We start from the raw sequence: 26,591 nt of genomic DNA on the forward strand, positions 1-26,591 counted from the left end.
CCCAGTGGTTTGCGGCACAGGGGACTGTGTATCTGAGCCTGGAGGGCGCAGTGGTCATTACCCAGCCCAGGTGGAGAAACTGACCTGGACACACACAGCAGCTGTCATCACTGCTCGTGCCCCCCCGATCCCCAAATGTTCCTCTGTGCCCCCACAAGGGACTCTGGCCACACCCCTAGAGGGGCACGGGGCTTGGAAAGGGAGGAGGGCCAAATGGAAGGCAGAACTCTGTCCCCCAGACGCATGCATTGCCTCTGTAACTTATTGAGTTTGGGGGTCAACACGCCCATCTTTGCCCCCCAGCCTGTCCAGCCCCCACCTCACCCCAATTCTGCCCCCCCACACACACACCAGTTCTGCCCCCACCCCCAAGTTCAGTCCCCCTTCCTCTCCTGAGATTCTTCCCCCTCCCAATCCTGGGGGAGGAGGGGGGCTGCAGGAGGGATAGGGAGAGACAGAGGAACCGACCAGTTGCTCACAAAAGGAGAGTGAGGAGGAGAGGGAGATTGAGCTCCCATTGGTTGCTCTGCCCCTGGAGGAGATGGGGCAATGAGGCAGACAATCAGAAGATGGCTTCCCCCACTTTCTTTCCCCCTGTCCTATCCCCACTCCACATATAGTTTTAAAAAAAATTCTGCAGCACACCTGTTCAGGCCTGATGGCACACCAGTGTGCCACAGCACACCAGTTGGAAAACACTGATCTAGTCTGACCTGCACTTTGCACAGCACAGAACTTCACCTACCCACTGGGCTGGCCTTACCATGAGGCAAACTGAGGTGGCTGCCTCAGGTGCCAAACTGTGGGGGGGCGCCACTACGACCCAGAGTGTAGAAAATTGCGTCTGTTGCTGGCGCATATGTATTATCTCTGCTCTAGATGCACAGAGATAGTGGAGTGCTGTGCAGGAGGAAGGAGAGCACAAGAGACATAACAGGCAGGCAGGAGAAAAGGTGAGAGGGAATAACAGAAAGCAGCCAGAGCTGCAGGGAGAGAGAGGAGGAGGAGCCTCTTATGTACCTCTCTAGCACCCCCAGGAGCCTGCACTGATTAACACCAGCTTCTCAGGGAGCTTCCTGTTTCCTGCTGCTTCCCTGAACCCACTTGAGGAGAACAGGCAGTCAACTGAAAGAGTAGGAGCCAGTTAGGCCCTTAAGTCACTGATATCTTCCCTCCCTCAGGCCCTGCTACCAGCCTGCTTATTTGTCCCCTTCAACTGAGTGTTGAGAGCCACTCTAGCTGGCACAGAACAGCAGTCATGAGTGAAAGAAAAAAAAGCCCCTCTGGGGCAGCATTCAGAAAAAGAAAGCAAAGGAAGCTTTTCTATCTAAGCAGGAAGGAACTCTCCTGAGATACACAGACACAAATGTTCACGGTGAGCCTTCCGGCTCCAGTGAGGATGTGAGTGGTGAGGAGATGCCTGATCTTCCATTTAGTCAGAGTGCAGGTGACCTGGCAGCTACTGCAGCATCCATATCTCCATCTGAAATGGATGTAACCATGCACATTCCTGAAGAAAAGTGTTGATCAGAGAAGAGTGTGGTGGAGGCACAAGAAACAGCTGCTGCTGAGGTTAGTTCCTTAAGTCTAGATGATCCAGGACTGTGGACCCACTTGAGCAGTAGCCTGAGGGACTTCCTTGTACTGCCTAGGCCACAGCAAGTGAAAAACTTCATGTTCCCCAAAGACAATGAAAATAGACGTTTCCATCCAAAGCATTACTGGCGTGAAATCCCCAATGGTGACAAAGTGGAGAGGCCATGGCCTATGTACTCAAAAACCCAGAATGCTGCATACTGTTTTTGTTGCAAACTCTGCCAGTCTAATGTTCCAGCCACATTGGGTTCTAGAGGAACAAAGGACTGGAAAAATCTGGCTGGAAATCTGGCATGCCATGAGAAGCCAGCAAATCACCAGAGAGCATTCATTAGGTGGAAAGAGCTTGAGATGAGACTAAGGTTAAAGGCCACCATAGATGATCAGCATCAAGAGAAGATTGCATCAGAGTCTCTATACAGGCAAAATGTTCTGAAAAGGCTCATTGCCATTGTGAGACTGCTTGCTACCAAAACCTAGCACTGTGTGGCACTTCAGATCAGCTGTATGTACCAAACAATGGAAACTTCCTTAAAATTGTGGAGCTAATGGCTGAATTTGATGCTGTACTCCGGGAGCATCTAAGAAGAGTCACCACCCAAGAAATGTACACACACCACTACCTTGGAAAAACAATTCGAAATGAGATCATACAGTTACTGGCAACAAAAGTCCAATAGAAAATTGTGGCAGATCTGAAGTCAGCAAGATATTACTCCGTTATCCTGGACTGCACACCTGACATCAGCCATACGGAACAAATGACTTTAATGGTGCATTTTGTAACAATAACAGAACCTAGTGAAAATGTCCCTGCAATGGTGATGGTCAGAGAGCATTTTCTAGAATGTATTGACATTGATGATACTACAGGAGCTGGTATGACAAATGTGCTTCTTAAAACGCTGGAAGTTACGGGAATTGTGACAGCTGACATGAGAGGTCACGGCTACGATAATGGTGCCAACATGAGAGGAAAGAATAGAGGAGTGTAGGCATGGATCTGAGAGTTAAACCCTCGAGCTTTTTTTGTCCCCTGCAGTTCTCATCATTGAACTTGGTGGTCAGTGATGCAGCATCAGCTTCTAGAGAGGCTGCTGAATTTTTTAATGTAATTCGAAGCATCTATGTATTTTTCTCATCAATGGCAAATTTTGAAGCAACATCTGGGAACATCCTCTCTGACACTGAAACCACTGACAGGTTTCAGAGGAACAGCCGTGTTAGTCTGTATTCGCAAAAAGAAAAGGAGTACTTGTGGCACCTTAGAGACTAACCAATTTATTTGAGCATGAGCTTTCGTGAGCTACAGCTCACTTCATGGGAAAGTCAAGTGGAGGCGATAAAGCCTATCAAATACCAAATTGGGAAGATAGATGATGGCATAGTTGCCATTATGGAGGATACTGCTATGACAGGAACTGTTCGTGGGAGAACAGTGTCAGAGGGAAATGGAATCTCCAGAAACATACATCACTTCAAATTTCTGTGTGGCTTAGTGTTGTGGCATGACATACTGTTTGAAATAAATGTTGTAAGCAAGAGACTCCAAGGTGTTGACCTTGATATATATCTGGAGCAATGGAACAACTGGACAAAACAAAGTCATATCTTTAGTCTTACCAGTCAGATGAGGGATTTCAAAACGTTCTGAAGAGTGCACAGAAGTTGGCAGAGGAACTTCACACTGAAGTTATTTTCCCACCCATTCAAGAATATAAGAGTCACCAAAGAAGACGACATTTTGATTACGAGGCACGGGATAATCCCATAAGAGACCTCAAACAACAATTCAAAGTTGAATTCTTTAACCAGGTGCTAGATTGTGCAATACAGTCAGTTGAAGAACGTTTCATGCAGCTTAAGGAACACATCAGTATATTTGGGATGTTGTTTGATATTCCAAAACTCTTCACCATACCAGAAGAAGACCTACACCAGCAATGCAGGGCACTAGAGCCAGTGTTGACACATGATGACATGCGTGATATTTAGGTGATGAATTGAAAGCCCTTTCAAGATATATTCCAGAACAGCTTTTGGAGTTGATCCTGCTGAAATGTATGTGCACAGATAAGATGACCACCCTCTTTCCAAATGCTTTTGTTGCTCTGTGCATACTTCTAACACTTCCTGTAACAGTTGCCAGTGGAGAACGCAGCTTCTCCAAGCTGAAGTTAATAAAAACACATCTACGCTCCACAATGACACAGGAGAGGCTGGTCGGCCTTGCAACCATCTCAACAGAGCATGAGCTGGCCCAAACCGTGGACCTTCAGCAGGAAGCAGTTCAAATCTTTGCAACCAAGAAGGCACGGAAAGCACGACTTTGATTATTCAAACAGATTAAAATGCCAGTGTTTACTATGCAGACAAGAAAATTTACATTTGCTGTTCAGGCGTTTGAAAGTTAAGTGTTACTTAAAATTTTTGAACAAAGCATTTTAAGTTGTTAGTTCTCCTTTATTGGGGTAGGAAGCAGAGCAGTACCATGAGAAGAGTAGAACAGGAAGAAGGCATAATTGAGACCTTTCAAAGTTTTGGCCCAAGCAAGGGGACATGGGGGTGTCATTTGAGCTCCCCGCCTGAGGTGCCAAAATGTTGTGGGCCGGCCCTGCCTACCGACTCCTGTAATAACCACTAACCGCAGATTTCAAATCATGGCTTAAAGTAGGGCTGCCAAATAATTAAAAAATTAATTGTGATTAATTGTGAGATAAAAAAAGTCATGATTATTTGCAGTTTTAATCACACGTTAATAACAGAATACCATTTATTTAAATATTTTTGGATATTTTCTATATTTTCAAATATATTGACTTTAGTTACAACACAGAATACAAAGTGTACAGTGCTTACTTTATATTATTATTTGTGATTACAAATATTTGCACTGTAAAAATGATAAAAGAAATAATATTTTTCAATTCACCTCATACAAGTACTGTAGTGCAGTCTCTATCATGAAAATGCAACGTACACATGTAGATTTTTTTTTACATAATTGCACTCAAAAATTAAAGAATGTAAAACTTTATCGCCTACAAGTCCACTCAGTCCTACTTCTTGTTCAGCCAATCACTAAGACAAATAAGTTTGTTTATTCTTACAGGAGATAATGGGGAGATTTAGGTTGGATATTAGGAAAAACTTTTTCACTAGGAGGGTGGTGAAACACTGGAATGCGTTACCTAGGGAGGTGGTGCAATGTCCTTCCTTAGAAGTTTTTAAGGTCAGGCTTGACAAAGCCCTGGCTGGGATGATTTAATTGGGAATCGGTCCTGCTTTGAGCAGGGGGTTGGACTAGATGACCTCCTGAGGACCCTTCCAACCCTGATATTCTATGATTCTATGAATGCTGCCTGCTTCTTATTTACAACGTAACCTGAAAGTGAGACCAGGCATTCGCATAGCACTGTTGTAGCCAGCATTGCAAGGATTTATGTGTCAGATATACTAAACATTTGTATGCTCTTTCATGCTTTGACCACCATTCCAGAGGGCATGCTTCCATGCTGATGACTGGTTCTGCTTGATAACGATCCAAAGCAGTGTGGACCAATGCATGTTCATTTTCATCATCTGAGTCAGATGCCACCAACAGAAGGTTGATTTTGGTGGTTCGGGTTCTGTAGTTTCCGCATTGGAGTGTTGCTCTTTAAGACTTCTCACAGCATGCTCCACACCTAGTCCCTCTCAGAGTTTGAAAGGCATTTCAGATTCTTAAACCTTGGGTCAAGTGCTGTAGCTGTCTTTAGAAATCTCATATTGGTACCTTCTTTGCATTTTGTCAAATCTGCAGTGAAAGTGTTCTTAAATAGAACATCATCTGCTTGGTTGTCATCTGAGACTGCCATAACACAAAATATATGGCAGAAAACCATGGAGCAGGAGACATACAATTCTCCCCCACAGTGTTCAGTCACAATTTTAATTGACATATTTTTTTTTAACATGGAAGCATGTGCTCTGGAATGGTGGTAGAAGCATGAAGGGGCATCCGAACATTTAGCATATCTGACACATAAATACCTTGTAACGTGGGCTACAACAGTTCCACGTGAGCACCTGTTCTCACTTTCAGGTGATACTGTTAATAAGAAGCGGACAGCAATATCTCCCGTAAATGTAAACAAACTTGGCTGAACTTGAAGTAGGACTGAGTAGACTTGTAGTTTCTCAAGTTTTACATTGTTTTGTTTTTGAGTGCAGTTATGTAACAAAAATTAATTCTACATTTGTAAGTTGCACTTCCATGATAAAGAGATTGCACTACAGTACTTGTATGAGGTGAACTGAAAATACTATTTCTTTTGTTTACAAATATTTGAACTGTAAAAAGATAATTAAAATAATACTATAAAGTGAGCACTGTACACTTTGTATAGTGTTGTACACTTCTGTGTTGTAATTGAAATTAATATATTTGAACATTTAAATTGGTATTCTATTATTAATAGTGCAATAAAAATGGCGATTAATCAAAAATAATTTTTTAATCTAGTTAATCTGTTTTGCATTAATTGCTTGAGTTAACTGCAATTAATTGACAGCCCTAGTTTAAAGACTTCACGTTACAGAGAATCCACCATTTGCACTAGTTTAAACTTGCAAGTGACCCATGCCCCATGCTGCAGAGGAAAGCAAAAAAACCCCAGGGTCTCTGCCGATGTGACCCAGGGAAAAATTCCTTCCCAATCCCAAATATGGTGATTAGTTAGACCAGGGGTCGGCAACCAATGGCACGCATGCAAAAGGCAGCATGCGAGCTGATTTACAATGGCACTCTGCTGCCAGCCTGGGGTCCTGGTCGCCAGCCCCACTCAGCCTGTTGCCGGCCTGGATGGACAGAACCCCAGGCCGGCAGTGGGCTATCCGCTGCCCCCTATGCCAGTCTGGGGTTCCATCCGCCAGCCCCTGTGAGCCGGGGTCCCAGCTGCTGGCCCCGCTCAGCCCGCTGCCAGTCTGGGGTTCCGTCCGTCGGCCCTTGTAAATGTAAAATATATTACTAGCACGCAAAACCTTAAATTACAGTGAATAAATGAAGAGTTGGCACACCACTTCTGAAAGGTTGCCGACCTGAGTTGGACCCTGAACATGTGGGCAAGGCTCACCAGTCAGACACCTGGGAAATAATTCTCTGTAGTAACTCAGAGCCCTCCCCATCTAGTATCCCATCACTGGCCACTGGATATATTTGCTGCTAGCAATCACAGATCAGTTACATGCCGTTGTAGGCAGTCTCACCATACCATCCCCTCCATAAACTTATCAAGCTCAGCCTTGAAGCCAGAAGGTTTTTTGCCCCCCATTGTTCCCCTTGGAAGTCTGTTCCAGAACGTCACTCCTCTGATGGTTAGAAACCTTCTCCTAATTTCAAGTCTAAACTCGTTGGCCAGTTTATATCCATTTGTTCTTGTGTCCACATTGGCGCTTAACTTAAATAACTCCTCTCCCTCCCTGGTATTTATCCCTTTGATGTATTTATAGAGAGCAATCATATATCCCTCAGCCTTCTTTTGTTTAGGCTAAACAAGTTTCCTCTCATAAGATAGGTTTTCTATTCCTTGGAGCCTCCAAGTAGCCCTTCTCTGCACATATTTCACTTTGAATTCATCTTTCTTAAACAGGGGAGACCAGAATTGCACACTATTCCAGATGTGTCTCACCAGTGCCTTGTATAATGGTACTAACACTTCCCTGTCTCTACTGGAAATACCTCGCCTGATGCATCCTTGGACTGTATTAGGCTTTTTTTCACAGCCACATCACACTGGCAGCTTAGTCATCCTGTGATCAACCAATACACCCAGGTCTTTCTCCTCCACTGTCACTTCCAACTGATATGTCCCTAGCTTATAACAAATGTTTTTGTTAGTCCCTAAATGTGTGACCTTTCATTCCGCAATATTAAATTTTATCCTGTTTCTATTATTCCAGTTTACAATGTCATTGAGATCTTCTGTTATGATATTCCAGTCCTCCTCCGTATTGCCAATACTTCCCAACTTTGTGTCAAATTTTATTAGTACACTCACTTCTTGTGCCAACATCAGTAATAAAAACGCTAAATAAGATTGGTCCCAAGAGCAATCCTGAGTAACCTCCCTCCAGCCTGACAGTTCACCTTTCAGTATGACCTGTTGTAGTCTTCCCTTGAGCCAGTTCCTTATCCATCTTTCAATTCTCATACTAATCCCCATCCTCTCCAATTTCACTAATAATTTCTCATGTGAAACTGTATCAAATGTCTTACTATAATCCAGGTAGATGAGCTCTACTGGATTGCCTTTGTCTAAAAAAATCAGTTATCTTCTCAAAGAGGGAGATCAGGTTGGTCTGGCATGATCTACCTTTTGTAAAACCATGATGAATTTTATCCCAATTACTGTTAACCTCTATGTCCTTAACTACTTTCTCTTTCACAATTTATTCCAAGACCTTGCATACAACTGAGGTCAAACTAACAAGTGTGTAGTTTCCCAGATCACTTTTTCTCTCTTTCTTAAAAAAATAGGAACAATATTAGCAATTCTCCAGTCAGAGGGTACAATGTCCGAGTTTAGAGTCATTAAAAATCTTTGCTATTGGGCTTGCAATTTCATGTGCCAGTTCCTTCAATATTTTTGGATGGAGATTATCTGGACCTCCCAATTTAGTCACCATAAACTGTTTGAGTTTGACTTTGACTTCTACCTCTATGTTCTCATTCCCATTAGCCACCCTGCTACTACCCCTAAGTTCTTCATTAGCCTAATTAAAAACTGAGGTAAAGTATTTGTTTAGATGTTGGGACATGCCTAGTTTATCTTTAATCTCCACCACATCCTCAGTGTTTAGCAATTCCACTTTCCTTGTTTTCTTCTTATTTATATGGCTATAGAACCTTTTACTATTGATTTTAATTCCCTTTGCAAGGTCCAACTCTGCTTGGCTTTTGTCTGTTCTCACTTTAATCCTACACTTTCTGACCTCCAAGAGGTATCTTTCCTTGCTGATTCATCCCCTCTTCCATTCCTTGTAGGCTTTCTGCTTTCTCTTAATCACTTGTTTGAGATACTTGTTCATCCAGCTTGGTCTGCAACCTTTCCCTATGAATTTTTTCCCCTTGTTTGGGATGCAGACTTCAGATAGTTTCTGCAACTTTGACTTAAAGTAATTCCAAACTTCCTCCACATTCAGATCCTTGAGTTCTTCAGTTCAGTCCACTTCCTAATTCCCTTAATTTTTTAAAGTTTGCCCTTTCGAAATCAAGGTCCCTAATTGCAGATCTATTTTTGTTTATCCTTCCATTTAGTTTAAACTAAATTAGCTCATGATCACTTGAACCAAGGTTGTCCTCTACAACCAGTTCTTCTACGAGGTCCTCACTACTCACCAATCTAAATCTAAAATCACCAAATCTAAAATGGTATTACATCTTGTTGGTTCAGCAACTATTTGGTGAAGAAATCTGTTGGCTATCACCTCCAGGAAAATCTGGGCCCTACTATTATTAGTAGCACTTGTCTTCCAATCTATATCTGGGAAGTTAAAGTCTCCCATAATCACACAATTCCCAGTAGTATTTATTTAATTAAAAATATTAAGGGGGCCTCCATCCATATGCATATCTCCTGACTGAACAAGAGACTTCAATTGCTTCTTTAAAACACACTTCCTTGAGAGATCACAATTAGATGTCTAGATTGCCACTACCAGACACACCAGTATATCACTTATTATTTATGTTTGATCTGTTTTGTCTGTGTCTAAACTAGACTGTAAGCTAGTTGTGACTGGAATTAGTCTCCTGATTTATTTGTACACCACTTGCACTAAGTTGTTACCAGGCCAAATAAGGATTAATAATAGTCTACATTTAAGGCCAAAATTCTGCACACAAACCTCCAGCCTCTCATTCTGGAAACATGGCCCATAGTTACATGTGACACTTTCATGTTGCCTACCTTTTTTCAGTGGCTCAGCCTTTTTATCAGCTTTCTCTCTCCATGGCATGGTGATAGATGGGAAAAATGACTTCTTTTCTCTGGTTTCTTCCTCTTCATTTTTGTTCTCATTCTGTGCTGGTGAGTGCATCACGTTCACTTTACTGTCTTCTTTTTTCCAGGTGGTGTCTAACTCTGGTTTAGCCGTCTTTTGACCTAATGTGTCAGCTAAGTTTGATCTGTTCCTTTTAGAGAGAGGAGAGGATGGCGGGGTCTGGTTTGTGGGCTTTGGAGCTAATGCAGGTTTTTGTTGGAGTGACGATTTACACACAGGTTTCTCATGACTAGGTAAAGGAATCTGGCTGTTGGTCGATGGGAATAGAAGTGTAACTGTTGTGTCTGAGTTCTCCGAAACGTTATTTGAAGAGTCTTTTAAAACATTAACAGTGGCATCCCTTCTCTCTAGGCTAGGGGATATATTGTCTTTTAGAGTGGTATTAATGGTTTCTTTTCCACTTTCTGTTGTAAATAGTGGGGCAGGTACACCATCAAAACTATCTCCTGCACTGTATCTTTTCTTTTTCTTTTGCTCCGCCTGTTGATCGTAGTGAAAACGTAAGGAGTAATTTGTCCTTCTTAACTTTATCCCAAATGGAGAAACATTTTCTTCTTCATGTGGTGCTGTTTTATCCAGGTTTCTTGTACCAGTGTTCTGCTGACTTTCCAAAGTAGCTGGAGATTCTGATGGGGGCAGTTCTTTTCCTGAAGAATGAGAGAGGCTTGGAACAAGGAAAGATGGAAGATCTTTGGCAAACTTATAGCCTTCTGTGTAGTTTGCCATTTCAAGGTGTGTTTCACTCTTTGTTGCCATTTCAGTCACATTATCTTTACAAGCTGGAGTCTCATTGCGAGCAGCCACATCATCATTTGCATCATTGGATGAATCTGTCTTTTTTCTTGTGTTCTCTGGTTCAGTACCTTCTGTACCACAGGCACTCTCAGCATCTGCACTGGCTTTTGAGGTTTCTGAAAATTTCTGCCATGCTGGTGTTATGGAAAATTTTGCATTCGCAGAAAGTGTTTTCCTTAAATTGGCATGGGAAGCACCTCGTCCTTTGGGAGTCCAGTCATCACTGTATCTACAGACACTTACTCGGTCTTTTTCATTTAGCTTGCTGTTTTCTGCACTCTTTAGGATTCTAGATCTAATAGAAGCCCATTCAGCTAATACATCCTGGTTGTTCAATGTCTCCTGTGTATACTTCATTTTACTGCGGCTAGATTTGGAATCAAGAGTAGTTTTCTGGGTGTTTTCTGGTGGGGGAAAATCCAGGTTTATTTTTTCTTCTGTCAAACCAAGTAAAGACTTACAAGCTGTATCTTTGATCTGATTCAGGTTTACGGCAGTGCCACAAAGCTGTGCTCCAGTAACCAAAATAGCTGTGTGTGGGACACACAAAGAGTAGGGAAGTGCAGGAGAACCTTTGCTAAATTTGTGGGTCTTGGATTCTTTGAGGGCAGAAAGGTGCGCTGCCTCTTTGACAGGAGTAACGGGGCTCAAATTCACTTTTTGAAATATGATCTGTTTCTCTCCCGATGACACTTGAAATGTGAATGGTCTGTGCATAGCCTGCCTTTCATCTACTTCCTGCCACCTTAGTTCTTCACCTGTCTTCTGCTCCTGAGCTTCGACTTCTCTCTTCTGTTTTGGTGTTAGCTTTTCAAGCACTGTTTCTTTCCCTTTCTGTGACTCTTTTGTTTTTTGTTGGTTTGATTCTTCTTGAAGCTGCTTCTCCATAGATTCACTACCAGCATCCCCAGAACACACTTCTTCTTTGACCTGTTGCTGTCTTAAGGCTTGCTCTTGTTCTTTTTGCTTTTCCAAATGCTGTTGTCCATCCACGTGTATTTCTGCCTGTTCTTTCAGTTCTTGTTCATTTGATTCCTCTTGCCTTATTTTAAATTTCCCCTGTTGTTCTCTCTCTTCACTCTCCAGGGGTGTTTGTTCTGCTGGCTCATGTCTTTTTTGTTCTTCTTGTGTCTTTTGCTTCTCCAGTTTTTGTAGAGTTTGTTCTCCTTGTCTCTTCTTTTTTTCCTTCTGATGCTGGCTTTGTTCTTCCAGTCTCTTAGCTTCTTCCTCCTGCTGCAACTTCTCTTCAGCCTGAAGATGCCTTTTCTCAAATTCTTGTCTCTGTTCTTCCAATTCTTGTCTTTTTTGTTCCTCTTGTCTCTTTTTTTCTTCCTCCTGATGCTGTTTTCCAATCTCATGACACCTTTGTTCTTCCAGTTCTTTTATTTTCTGCTCCTCCAGTTCCACTCGTCTCCATTCTTCCAGTTCCTGTTGTCTCCGTTTGTCCAGTCTTTTCTGTTCCTCCAGTTCCTGTTGTCTCCGTTCGTCCAGTCTTTTCTGTTCCTCCAGTTCCTGTTGTCTCCGTTTGTCCAGTCTTTTCTGTTCCTCCAGTTCCTGTTGTCTCCGTTCGTCCAGTCTTTTCTGCTCCTCCAGTTCCTGTTGTCTCCTTTCGTCCAGTCTTTTCTGCTCCTCCAGTTCCTGTTGTCTCCTTTCGTCCAGTCTTTTCTGCTCCTCCAGTTCCTGTTGTCTCCTTTCGTCCAGTCTTTTCTGCTCCTCCAGTTCCTGTTGTCTCCGTTCGTCCAGTCTTTTCTGCTCCTCCAGTTCCTGTTGTCTCCTTTCGTCCAGTCTTTTCTGCTCCTCCAGTTCCTGTTGTCTCCATTCGTCCAGTCTTTTCTGCTCCTCCAGTTCCTGTTGTCTCCATTCGTCCAGTCTTTTCTGCTCCTCCAGTTCCTGTTGTCTCCGTTCGTCCAGTCTTTTCTGCTCCTCCAGTTCCTGTTGTCTCCGTTCTTCTTCTTGACTTTTCTCCTCCTCCTGGTGCCTCTGCTCTTTTATTTTCAAATATTTCTCCTCCTTAAGGAGATGCTGCCTTTTCTCTTTCTCACAATGCTTTCTCTCCTGTTGCCTTTGCATCTCTTCAATTTCCTGGCATCTTTGTTCTTCCAAATGTTTTTTTCCCTCTGCTTCTGCCATTTGTCTTTTCTCTTCAGCCTCGAGGATTCTCCAGTGATCTTCTTGCTTTCTTTTCTCATCTGCTAACTCAAGATGCTTTCGGCCCTCTCTGTTCTGGGTTGGCTTCGCTGTGGCAATGCGCCCATGGTCATCTGGGTATCTCTCTCTGTACTGGGGGGTTTCTGGGTTTTCTTGCTCAAACTCTGTCACTGTTACGCTTTGTGACTCCTAATGTTGGGAAACAAAAGCAGAGTTACTTAATATTGGTTATTGTTCCCTTTCTTCACTGTACAGAATGGTGAACTGATCAGTTGCAAACTGACTAGTCTCTATTTTTTAACAATTGGCTTGAGATATAGATCATTTTATTTTCGTCCTTTGTTAGAAAGTCATATTTTTACTGTATTTGAGTACAGAGACTACACACACTAACTCATGAGTTACAGTATCATAACCCATGACATATTAGAGTAACTGAACAACATGTGGGTTGATCTGCTTCACCACTTTACAGGAGTGATATTTTGTAAAAGAAAGGACACATCCTGGCACCAACAACATGGTAATACTAAATAATAAATCACAGTTTACACTAATGCAGGTAAATCAATGGTGCCCAAATTCTGACTAACCAAGACCTGCAGCAGCACCTTCAGGGAAGTCTAAGGGCCACGCTGATTTGTGTAAAATGGAGTAGGCAGCAGCCACCCTCACCATAAAACTGGGTCTGAAGCGCAGAGCGTACTGATACAGACCACCAAAGCCAAAAGCTAAGGAGGCCACCGGGCTCATTGGGGAATATTGTATGCTGGGATCTGTAGTCACCACAGGCCACATGAAGGTGGCCACAATCACACAGGGGCTTCACCCGGCCCACGGGCCTCTCTTTGGCCACCCATGATGTGAATAGATTTTAGAATGTGACATTCACATTTCCAGCACTGTCCCACATTTAACCACTTTGTAAGCTCCAGAATTTGTTCTGTTAAGGCTCAAAAACATTAAGCATCTGGTCAAAAGCATTGTCTGTGTCAGTTCTCTCTGCAGGGCTGGCTCTTTCCACACAATGAGCATGCAGCCCTGCAGAGAGCAGCTGTGTGGTGACGGCAAGGACAGGAGGAACAATGGTAAAGGAAATGCTGCTTGGCTGCTACTTTCTGCCTGGCTAAACCCCAGTTAGTTGGGGCTCCCCACGCTGGTGGTTCCAATGCAGAAATCTGGGAGCTACCTAAAAATCATGAAAAACCTGGAGATCCCTAGCTTTTCTATGCTAGTGGAGAGGTGTGATGACTGCTGCTTAATGAAGGTAGCCATTGCGATTAAATGGGATACCATGAGGTGGGTTAGTGGTACAAGAGGTATTTTGTTTGTTTCAGGGACCGTATGTCTACCCTGCAGCTGGGAGCGTACTTCCCAGCTTGGGTAGACAGATGTGCTAGCTCTGCTCAAGCTAATGTACTAAAAATAGCACTGTAGTCGGGAGGTAGCACAAGCGGCAGCTTGGACTAGCCACCCAAGTATGTACCCAGAGGTTCCAGACGGGTTTGTATCAGGCCATTAGCCAGAGCTACTCCTGGCTACTCTGCTATTTTGCTGTGTGCTAGCTCAAATAGAGTTAGCATGTGTCTGTCTACCCAAGCTGAGAAGCAGGTTCCCAGCTGCAGTGGAGATGTACCCTCAGTCTCCTGTTGATTCCACGTTTCCGTCTCTATCAACAGCTTTTACTAAGCTGCAATACCTGCAGAAGCTGTATGAAGTCCTTCGCTGCTGCCTCTTTCTGACTGCCAATTTGTTTCCTGCATGTCAGCTCCACACGCCACTTCAGGAGTCTTGCTGGTTCTAGGCAAGCAGCTGACTCACTCTCTGCCCAGTACAGGGCGTGCTTCCTCCCAGCTACATGGACCTTCCGTAGACATAACAGGCTCACCAAGACTCTGCAGCTCCTCAGACAACACCATTACCATTAAAATGCCTTCTGTTAGTTGAGGGGGAAGGAGATGCTGGGCCAACACGTTTCTCACCAGAAGGGAGAGAGGATGAGGGAATAGACAGAGCAAAACAAAGGGGTGGCTGGGCTCTTTTTTCTGTCCTGCTGTCCTCCCGTGAATAAATGTCTTAGCCCAGCAGCTCCCTCCCTGCCCCACCTACCCTCCCTTATCTGGAAATTCCTGTTAACTCCAGGGAAGCTGCCCACTGGCCTCTTTCGGGTTCCTGGAGAGGAGGGAAGACAGTGTGGGAGAGACGTAGGGCTCCTTCCATCATTCCTTTCCTATCGTTGTTTGGATTGTGAAGTATTTCTTTTGGAAGCCCAATGGCCAGATTATGGCAGGGGCACACCAGGATGGGAAGGGTGCACAGGGAGTGAGGAAGGGAAAAGAGAAAGGACCATGGCCCACCCTCCCTCCACACAGGTCAATGAAGCTGGCTGATTGTGGAGAAGAGAGCACATTGCACCCTCACAGTGCCTCCTGGAACTCTCCTGGATGGGTGCAGCACATCATCAGCCCCAGATAGCTACACGGAGCTAAACACTACCTGTCCCTTGTCTCCACTAGAACTTTACATTCAGACAGCTATCTTGAGTTCTCTCAATATAAAAACCACATGCCTCGTTTTGCAGTGAAGACAAAGTCAACGTTGTGAAAGTTTCCCAAAGATCTCCCCGGTGTTACCCAGCCAGGTCTGTACCTGCATCATACCTACCATTCATCTTGTTATTTTCAGTTGCAACTATTTTGTGAGTACTTACTACAGTTTCTAAAGCAGACCATCTCATCTCATCATTTGACAACCCAAATCAGTTCAATACCTTTGTTAATCTTCTGTGTTTTCTTGACAGCCTCTGTTTTTTTGGCTTTATGGAGAGTTTGTGCTTAGCCGCGCTGTTGTCCAGACGAGCGATTGCCTGGGGGACCGCATCAAGATTGATTGATTCAATTGTGCCAGCAGAGGAAATGTGTCTTTTTGACCGAGACGATTTGACTGGAGTGACCTGTTTTGTACCATATATACAAAGTAACTCTCATTAAAACCATACAAAAAGATTTAAAACAAAAAACATTTCTGTATGTATGCATTCAAGAGAGTGGTTAGTAGAAAACATGCAAAACGAGGAAAGAATTTCCAGCAATATTCCCTTGGACATTTTAAGTTTGCCAAAGGTAAAAAAAAAAGACATGAATTCTTATCATAGAATATCAGGGTTGGAAGGGACCTCAGGAGGTCATCTAGTCCAACCCCCTGCTCAAAAGCAGGACCAATCCCCAATTAAATCAATTAATCAATTAATTCTTCTGTAAGTATTGCCCACCACACTCGTTTGAGTAAGGCTACATCAAGAAATGGCTGAAAGATAGGAAGGATAAACCAATCTAAGCATTACAACAGAGCCTACAGTAGGGAGTGCTGCAGAGCCACCCCACCCCAGTGGGAAATGCTAGAAACCTTATGCCTCAGGCAGGTACAATGCTTCGTGGAGCACAGTGGGAGCATGGCCAGTGCATCATGCTTGGTGTACTCTCTCATGTGTGGCCAGCTGTGCTGACTGATGCAGAAGCAGGGCAACAAGATGCCTCTCCCGCCCCTTTTTGCCTCTCTCTGTCTCATTTGGAGAGGTTAGCAGTAGTAGTGGAACTAGCTTGGAGCAATCCTTGTGCTGCTGGAAGCACAGGGATTGCCATTCTACTTAGCTCTACCAGAGGATACAAGGGGAAGAGATGTTCCTTGCAACCTCTCACCCACCCTCCTCCTGTGCAGGGCTGGGCACAACTGAGCCCTAAATGCATATGTAATATAGGTCATGTCTCTACATGTCACAGAACGCATAGCGATAGACACACTCCAACCCCCAAGCCCTCTGAGCATTCACCTGGCGTGTCCAGCTCCTGGTCCACTGGACATTCGCAGTATTCACAGATTTGCTGCTCCCAAATAAGCAGAACACCCCAGCTTACTAATTACATCTTAGATAACTGCTCCGTTTAGATAAGTTTATAGTGAAAATGAGTAGAAGTTTATTTTAAAAAGTATAGAGATTCAAGTGACAGCAAGTAGTAGTATTGGAAACAATTAGTTACATATAAAATAAAATTGTAACAGGCATTCTAGAACCTAGACTTAATTAACAAGATCCTCTCATGTCTAATGTGCTTCAAGTGGTATATGTGTTTGTGTTTACATAGCTTGTCTCCTAGATGAAGGAACGAGAGCATCCTCTTAGTTCTCAGATATATCCCCCCACAATCTATTGTCTTTACTAGTAAATAGGATCCCCTCCTGCTGTTTATTTTTTCCTGTAAATTTCCTCTTCTGTAGATTTTGACTGGTCTCATGCTCAGTATGCAGACAGTCTTCCATTGTGAGACTTACAATGCTCACTACCCAAGACCAGACAGAAAGATAAGCGTCTGTACCTACTGTTTGAAAGTAACCCGTTTAAGACATGGCACCTCTTGGTTACCTGCCTTAACTCCAAAGATTTGAGAACACAATTTCTAGTATAGATACATAACCCATTAAATATTATCTGTACATAAATTTTGAAATTATTATGATGACAAGTGGGCTACTGCCTCCTGATCCAGACCTTACATGCCACCCTTTGGTGAACTTAATATGCATATATCTGACCCGAGGAATCCCTATAAAAACTCTATGCATTCCCTATGCCCGCTAACAGTTGGCACCAAGAAGTTCCTGGCTTATAGCTCACCCTTTATATTGATGCAGTAGAGTTAGCCACTGGTTAACCTATAGGCCAGCACATCCCTCACCCCTTCTGCTTCCTGGGGCCCCCATTGGCCTGGAGCAGCGAACCACGGCCACTTGGAGCCGCGATCAGACGAACCTGCGGACGGGACAGGTAAACAAACCGGCCCGGCCTGCCAGGGGGCTTACTGTGGCGGACCGCGGGCCAAAGGTTGCTGATCCCTGCAATAACCCATTACAACAAATGTTGGTGGAAAATAGGTCAAGTTGTTTTCAACAATGAATATTAAACAGGTTCAAGAAAACTAGACAGAGAGGTTTAATTAATAAAAAAAAAAAAAAGATTCTGAGCTGTGTGGCTTTTTGTGAGGTTTTGCTGCACCATCCCTAGCACAGACTTCAAATCAGGGGTAGGCAAACTTTTTGGCCTGAGGGCCAAATCTGGGTACGGAAATTGTATGGTGGGCCATGAATGCTCATGAAATTAACAATTCAGAGATACTCAAATAAACTTTATTTAATAAAGATACATTTTAGTGGAAATAAATATAAAACTTTAACTACTATTATAAATACACCACATCATAACAATGTATTATAATAATTAAACTCAATTTACCCCCTTTCCACGCCCTCTCTCTCTAGCCTTGACTTGTTGGGCACCAGATTCCAGTCACTGGAACTTATCGAGATTCACCAGCCCCCTGCTCTCAGAAATCTCCTCCCATGTAGGTCCCAACACCCCACAACTTTGAAAACCACCACTGAGCACTCCCTGGCCAACTACTCTGTTTTCTCATCAATAATGGAAAATTAACACTACTAAAACATCAGAGTCACCTAAGCCAACAAGCAGCAGGCATGTGGGCTTGCACGTTCCAGGCTCTGATGGCACATGAGGCATGTCTGGTTTGTGCAGCTGGATAACATGTGTGCCCTCACGGCAGTCACGAACACACGGGAGTGCCAGGCGGGAGCAGTGGGACAAACCCCCGACCCTGATTCCTGGCTGGAGTGGGGCAATGGAGCTCAAGGGCCAGATTAAAAGGTCTGATGGGCTGGACGCAGCCTCTAGTTTGCCCACCCCTGCTTTAAATCCTCCTTGAACCTTTGCACTTATTCAGCCACCAGTTCCCCTCTGCTTCAGTGCCACCCTCCCTGGAATCTCTAATGAGACTTGCTTGATTTAGGCAGGCTCCCTGCTCTTCCACCAAAAACCCTGCTGAGGAATCTGTGGGTGTGGACTTCCTCACTCTTGAGTTGAACATTGTGGCAGGAAGCGCACTCCTTGCAGAGTCTGGCTGTACAGGGTGGGTCCCCTGGCCTGAGTCTGACAGTGGCCTTAAGGTCTTTTCCATTAGGTGCTTCCTAAGGCAAAGTTCCCGCCCTTTCCAGGTGCAACTGAGGAATGAACTACAGATAGTGCACCTTGCTACAAAGTGGGCTTCCTCAAGGCAGTACAGACAGCATTGGTACTCATCACTGATGGAGAAGGAGCCTGGGCAGGAAGCACAGATTTTGAAGCCCCAAGTCCTGGGCATAGTCCAATACCCAAAGCAGGGTAATAGAGGGGGAAGGGGGCTCCCCAGGTCAGGGAGGCTAACTATAAAACATTAAAAACTATCAGATAAAACTTGAAACTGTAAAAACTTCTAAAACCAATTTACAGATATCTATATATATGTTCACAGATAAAGGAATAAAACCAAAGCTTTGGACACTGGAGTTTTGGACACTGGACCAAGATCATGCAGTGGTGAGAAGGAACTGGGGAATGGTTGGTCCACTCCAACCTTTATCTCCTCAGTCAGAGGCATGAGGTGAGACAGGACGCATGTGTAGACCAATGGACACTGCTTTCAAAACACTCCAGCTCCAGGTTCATGGATCACATGCCTACCCACAGTGGAATACACACAGGGACCAGCACTCAAAGAAGAATTTCCAGTGTGGATACATAACTTCTTAAATATTATCGTACATAGCATTTCAGAATGATTATAATGATCACTGGGCTACTGGCTCTTGATAGAGACCTTACATACCACCCATTGGTTAATTTGATATGGACATGTCTGACCCAGGGATCCCTGTAAAATCCTATGCATTCCCTGTGCCCTCCACCAATTGGCACCAAGAGGTTCCTGGATCACACACACTGAACCAAACGAGGACAGCTGGTCAGTTTTAAGCAGTTAAAAAAAAAAAAGGTTTATCTTCAGATGTGTTCATTTATTAACAACTTTCAAGAAAGAACTTGGTATTTTGTTTTAAAGAAACACTCAATGACTAAGGAAATAATTTTCATTCATACTAATTGGATACCCCAACTGGGGCATAACTAACATTACAAATTTTTATAAATGCCAATGAATCAGTTCTGAAGACAGATTAGCAGCTAAAGTTTCAGCCGGGTCACATTTTTTAGTGTTGCCAGCTCTCATGATTTTATCATGACTTTCACAATATTTTGATGTTTTTCTTTACGCCCAACCTGGAGGCAAGTGCTTATGAGAGACTCTCAGCTTTTATTTAAAACAAAATTAAGTTTCTAGATTTCATGGTTGTGGTGAAAAGCTTGAAAATATTACATGAGGGCACACTAGAAGCTGAGAAATCAGCAGAGAAATAACAAGAACCTAACATTTATTATTTTTTTAAATCTCAGGTTTGCTAACATAGGGCGTGTTGTATTTCAGGTATTTTAGTTATGTTCAGCCTTTAGGCCTGAATCAGTTGGGTTGGACTTACTACTACTTGAGTTTCCAAAACTATATTTAATTGGTATAAGGCAACACTAAAGTATACATTCCTCAAAATAGGTGTTGAGTTCTAAGCATAAAGTGACAAGTAACATTTCTCATTGCATGTGAAAGTCTCCTGTTGAAATCAGAGAATCAAATCAGAGCCCATGTCTTTTGGACTGCAAATATTTCGGCCCAGATACTGCAAATACTTATGCATGAGTGTAATTTCACTCATGTAGGCAGCTGCCATTAAACACAACAGGATTATTTTCATGAATAAGGTTGTACATATAACTAACTGTTTGCAGGACTGGGACTTTTTCCAGCCATACTGAAAACACGCTGCACCCTACAAAAAGAAAAAACCTTACAATGCTTGGCTGAAGCACTTGAATCTTACTGTATCCACTGTAGGTCTCGCAACAGCAGATGCTGTTATCTTGGGGAAATTACAAGTGAGTACACAAGAAAGTAACCTTTAAGAGGTGACAAAAATCAAAAGTGTCTCCATATGGTCCATTTAGCTACCACTGTTAGATTTGCAATTGGTGTGAACTCAGAAAGGGAGGAAAAGTCTTCTACAGAGGAAAAATTAGTATCTTTTTTTCAAGACAGCTCTGAAAACCACAAAGGTTAAACCCAGGTTTATCAGAGAGCCAGTTGTTTAAAGATCTTGAAATATTTTGCATAGCCTTATTAAATTACATCTAGGCATAATAAAGTAGTAAAAGTACTTATGAAAATGATGGTTCTGCAATAATTTGAATGTTTGACGAGCAGATGAGATAGAGCTATGTTCAGTTTTCTGTAGTCATCTATTACCATAGTAACAGACTTCCCAACTTCAGTCACTACTCATTTACCAGTGTCTCCTCAAATCCAGTACCTCAGAATTGTACAGCCTCACTGCAGGTTTGGATGAATTTGGGACAATGAAACTGAATACTGCAGTAAAATAACTGGCGGTTTACTAAAAAATAAATTAAAACAAAGGAGGAAAAAGTAATTAAAATAGAAAAGAATTTGATACATATTCAATTAACTATTCATGTCTTATTACCTTCTTCTCCGATTCATGTCCTGTCCCAGGCACGCTCATAGGGCTTAATGAATCCGGAGTGTCACTTAACTGGAAAATAAGATTAGCACAGCTAGATATTAGAATGTAAAGGATTTAATAAATATGATTAAAAGAACTAGTGAAATCACAAAGTGAGAGTGAAAAGGCCGGTTAGGACTTTTCCTCCACCCCCACTAGCACCATAGGTCTGACGGATGCACAGTTCTGCTTCCTGGTCTAACACAGTTTTCTCTTCTACACTTTTATAATCTTATAGCTGCCTATAAGGAAGAGTCTGTAGATATCAAACTAATGAGACCCTACAGGCTACACAGGCTAAATGATAAGAGTTCACTCTTATTCTTTAGCACTAGATAATTAGATTTAACACCAAAGCAAAATGCAACCTATCATGATTTCTAGCAGTTTTGATATATTGTCATATTAAGAATCAATGTATTAACTTGACTGAAGCATAGACCAGAATAAAATGGAATTAAGAGTCCTATCTTCTCTTAGGCAGACATTATCTACATAGAGGAGTGGAAATACTGCATTTCAACCCAGTGCTTCCTGTGAACTCCTTTCCTCTGGAGCCAAATGGGATCCACAGGGAGGCCCCTTTGACCTTTTAGTTCCATCCGTAAGGGTTCATTAATGCTGCAAGAGTCGTGCTGTCCAGGGCCATCAGAACCCATCTTATGGGAATGGATTCTAAACCATGGAGGAAGAACTACATTAATTCCTGAAGACTGAGGGAACTTCATTATTAACCATTTGTACTAGTATAGCACCTCGAGGCCCTAACCAAGATTGTGCTGTGTGCTGTACACACACATGCGGTAAGAGACAGTCCCTGTCCCAAAGAGTTTACCATCTAACTAGACAAGACACACAAAGGGTAAGAGGAAACCAAGGCAAAATACTTTCCCCAAGGTCAGTAGCTAAGGCAGGAACAAAACCCAGGTCTGCTACATTCTAGTCCAATGCCTTATTCACAGACAAACTTGCTTTGCTTTGGCCTGTGGATTTGGTGGGGAAAATTATTCAATGAAACTTGACCTTCATCCCCTTCCCAATCCCCATCCTTGTGCCCTCCAATTCCATGGATCTGGAGTGGTCCTCAGTGGGGCCAAGAGGGACGTGGACACCATGCCATGGAGGCAACACTCCCCTATGTTCTGCCCCCTAAAAAGCAATCCCTGGGTGCATGGGAAAGTACTGGGGCCCTACATTTGGTATTACTGTATCATTTATGGGCATTAACTTAACAGTCTTTCTTTTTATAATTGTTCTTATGTTTATGCATTATAGAGCGTATTTAAGTGACTCGTTTTAGCTAGGAGCTTGTGAAGCTTTCTGTGATATGAATTATAGCCTATTTGCATCTTTGATATAAAATGACGGGCTTGATTTTTAATCCCACATTTTTCAGTTCTGACCTATTTTATGTACACTCTGTGATTCTCCTTTTATGACTCATTAGCAGATATTAGTAGATAGCCTCAAAATTAGCATTTCAAACACATGCCAAATCAAATTGAGAACTGAAGCCAATAATCCAATTTACCTAAATAATAATAATGAAAAACCACATGGAATATAAGAAATACAACACCAACAATACTTAGCACTTCTAATCTGTAGCTTTCCAAGTGCTGCATAAAATGCATATGCCTTCTTATTCCCTGTGTACAAATGGAAGCACAGAGAGGATACAAAGGCTTGATCTACACTAGAAAATTAGGTAGGCATAACTACACCACTCGAGATGTGAAAAATCCAAAATATTTTTATATTACACGCTGTAAAGCTTCAGGCGAGTAGATGGGCTTGTTTAAATAGAGCAAAAAACAGATAAAAAGTTGTGAGTTCTTTGGAAATCCTTTAACAGGCAGATTTTGCTCTGTATGATTCAGTAACTGTACTCAAGGTGAACAGGGAGTGCAGAATGAAAGAGAAAAGGAAAATCAGCCAATGATAAAGAATATGGTGGAGCCTGGCCCTGGGCATGTGCACATCTGGGGGAGTGTAGTATGGCTTCTCCTCCAAATGGCTCCGCGTAGGGGCATGGCAACACCTGAAAGCCAGTGAGAGGTGGTACCAAGCCAACTAGTGGTAGCGAATGAGTGACCACTGCAGCTCTGGTATGCTCTCCCTGAGAAGCCTTGGGAAGAATTCTGGCTGAGACAACCCAAATTCCTCCTCAGGCTGCAACATAATTCCTCTGAACCTCCCTCCAGGAAGGGCTGTGACTTAAAAACACAATCTGGCCCTCAAGCTCTATTCAAACATCCTACTGCAAGGGTAGGGATGTAGGATGGGAGGTGGATAGACAAATCTTTTTGCAGGGAACCCATGGGTCAGATAGGAAAATACTGAGAGACACACAAACCCTACCTCCTGTACAGCCCTGGAGGATACAAATACAGTGGAAACAATACATTTCTGCTGCACAGGGGAGCTGTGAATCTGAGAGATCAATTAAGGAGATTCCAGAACACACTTCAGAGTTCAGAGCTTAACTCCACAATAGTGCTGGGGGGTGGGGAGGAGGAAGGCTTTGTGGACAGATTGAGGCTCTACATCCCTCTGTGAATTAGTGGGAAGAGATTCCATGATTCTTTGAAGGGGTCAACAAACACATGGACAAGGGGGAATCCAGTGGACATAGTGTACTTAGATTTCCAGAAAGCCTTTGACAAGGTCCCTCACCAAAGGCTCTTAAGTAAATTAAGTTGTCATGGGATAAGAGGGAAGATCCTTTCATGGATTGAGAACTGGTTAAAAGACAGGGAACAAAGGGTAGGAATAAATGGTAAATTTTCAGAACGGAGAGGGGAAACTAGTGGTGTTCTCCAAGAGTCAGTCCTAGGACCAGTCCTATTCAACTTATTCAAAAATTATCTGGAGAAGGGGTAAACAGTGAGGTGGCAAAGTTTGCAGATGATACTAAACTGCTCAAGATAGTTAAGACCAAAGCAGACTGTGAAGAACTTCAAAAAGATCTCACAAAACTAAGCGATTGGGCAACAAAATGGCAAATGAAATTTAATGTGGATAAATGTAAAGTAATGCACGTTGGAAAAAATAACCCCAATTATACATACAATATGATAGGGGCTAATTTAGCTACAACTAATCAGGAGAAAGATCTTGGAGTCATCGTGGATAGTTCTCTGAAGACATCCACTCAGTGTACAGCGGCAGTCAAAAAAGCAAATGGGATGTTAGGAATCATTAAAAAAGGGATAGAGAATAAGACGGAGAATATCTTATTGCCCTTATATAAATCCATGGTACCCCCACATCTTGAATACTGTGTACAGATGTGGTCTCCTCATCTCAAAAAAGATATACTGGCATTAGAAAAGGTTCAGAAAAGGGCAACTAAAATGATTAGGGGTTTCGAATGGGTCCCATATGAGAAGAGATTAAAGAGGCTAGGACTTTGCATCTTGGAAAAGAGGAGACTAAGGGGGGATATGATAGAGGTATATAAAATCATGAGTGGTGTGGAGAAAGTGAATAAGGAAAGGTTATTTACTTGTTCCCATAATATAAGAACTAGGGGCCACCAAGTGAAATTAATGGGCAGCAGGTTTAAAACAAATTAAAGGAAGTTCTTCTTCACACAGCGCACAGTCAACCTGTGGAACTCCTTGCCTGAGGAGGTTGTGAAGGCTAGGACTGTAACAGGGTTTAAAAGAGAACTGGATAAATTCATGGAGGTTAAGTTCATTAATGGCTATTAGCCAGGATGGGTAAGGAATGGTGTCCCTAGCCTCCGTTTGTCAGAGGGTGGAGATGGATGGCAGGAGAGAGATCACTGGATCATTACCTGTTAGGTTCACTCCCTCCAGGACACCTGGCATTGACCACTGTCGCTAGACAGGATACTGGGCTAGATGGACCTTTGGTCTGACCCAGTATGGCCCGTTCTTATGTTCCTCAACCACCCACTGCACAAAGCTCCTTTGCTAGGGCATTGTGCAAGGGATCCAAATGTCACTCGGTGTGCTCCAAGTTGACAGAGAAAGGTGCTAACTCATCTGGAAGTGCTACTGTTTGTTGAGGATTTGTGTAGTGAAGGAAGGCTGCAGTATTTGCTATTTTCTCCATTAATAGCATGATCATTTCTTAAAGATGGATAGATACAGTACCTTCCAAATACACAGGGAGATTATGTCCCTGCTCCCAGGAGTTTACAGTTTTAAATATACAGAAAAACACAACTGATAAATGCTCAGGTGGGAACAGATGCTTTCCTTCTGCCCAGAGGGTCTGTCTACACAGTAGCTGGGAGCCTGCTTCCCAGCATAGATAGCGTCTGCTTGAGCTAGTATGCTAAAAGGAGCGGCGTGGCTGGCAGCACAGGTGGTAGCTTGGGCTAGCCCAAGCTACTGCCTGTGTCCACACTGCTATTTTCAGTGTGCTAGCTCAGAAGAGCTAGGCCTGGTCTACACTAGAATATTAAGTCAGCATAGCTATGTTGCTCTGGGGTGTGAAAAATCCACACCCCCAAGCACTGTCCTTAAGCTGACCTAAATCCCTGTGTAGACAGTGCTAGGTTGATGGAAGAATTCTGCCATGGACCTAGCTACCAGTTCTCAGGGAGGTGGACTAACCTATACCAGTGGTCTCCAACCTTTTTACACACAAGATCACTTTTTGAATTTAAGGGCAACCCAGGATCTACCCCACCCCTTTCCTGAGGCCCCACCCCACTCACTCCGTCCCCCTCCCTCCATCGCTCTCTCTCCCCCACCCTCACTCACTTTTGCTGGGCTGGGGCAGGGGGTTGGGATGTGGGAGAGGGGTGCAAGCTCTGGGAAGGCTTTTGGGTGCAGGAGGGGATATGAGGCAGAGGGTTGGGTTGCAGGAGGGTTTTGGGGTGCAAGCTCTGGGAGGGGGCTTGGAATGCAGGAGGGTTTTGGGATGCAGGCTCTGGGAGGGGGCTTAGGGCTGGAGCAGGGTTGGAGTGCAGGAGGGGGTATGGGGTGCTGGCTCTGGGAGGGGAATCAGGGCTGGGGCAGTGGGTGGGGTGGGGGAGGGGACTCAGGGCTGGGGTATGGGAGGGCGTTTGGGGTGCTGGCTCCAGGAGGGGGCTCAGGGAGGGCATTGGGGTGTGGGCTCCTGATGGGCAGTGCTTACCTTGGGTGGCTCCTGGTTCCCTGCCTGCCTGGGCCCATGCAACTCCCAGAAGCGGCCAGCATGTCCCTGTGGCCCTGGGGATGAGAACGTGGCTCCGCGCACTGCCCCTCCCTGCAGGCATCACCCACACAGCTCCCCGTTCCCGGCCAATGGGAGCTGACGGGGCGGTGCCTGCAGGCAGGAGTAGCGCATGCAGACACGCCCCCTCAAGGGTCGCAGGGACATGCTGGTCACTTCCAGGAGTGGTGCAGGGGGAGGTCAGGCAGGGAGTCTGCCTTATCCCTGCTGTGCTGCTGGACTTTTAGCGGCCGGAGATCGTGATCGACTATCAGAGGCTCCAGGATTGAACAGTCGATCATGACCTACCAGCTGGTGACCAC

At 43.8% G+C, this 26,591-nt stretch overlaps 1 protein-coding gene across 2 annotated transcripts in view; it reads right to left on the reverse strand.

Annotated features, from left to right (window-relative positions):
• Positions 1-26,591, reverse strand: part of CRACD (capping protein inhibiting regulator of actin dynamics) — a 70,505-nt gene that overhangs the window by 11,503 nt on the left and 32,411 nt on the right. For both annotated transcript variants that reach the window (XM_073341966.1, XM_073341965.1), the window contains 3 exons: positions 21,058-21,126; positions 15,353-15,535; positions 9,546-12,771 (listed from right to left, as the gene is read on the reverse strand). In XM_073341966.1, the coding sequence (XP_073198067.1) occupies positions 9,546-12,771; positions 15,353-15,535; positions 21,058-21,126 (3,478 nt within the window). The remainder of the gene's footprint in view (positions 1-9,545; positions 12,772-15,352; positions 15,536-21,057; positions 21,127-26,591) is intronic.

Source organism: Lepidochelys kempii, chromosome 4, assembly GCF_965140285.1.
Source record: "Lepidochelys kempii isolate rLepKem1 chromosome 4, rLepKem1.hap1, whole genome shotgun sequence".
Lineage (NCBI taxonomy): Eukaryota > Metazoa > Chordata > Testudines > Cheloniidae > Lepidochelys > Lepidochelys kempii.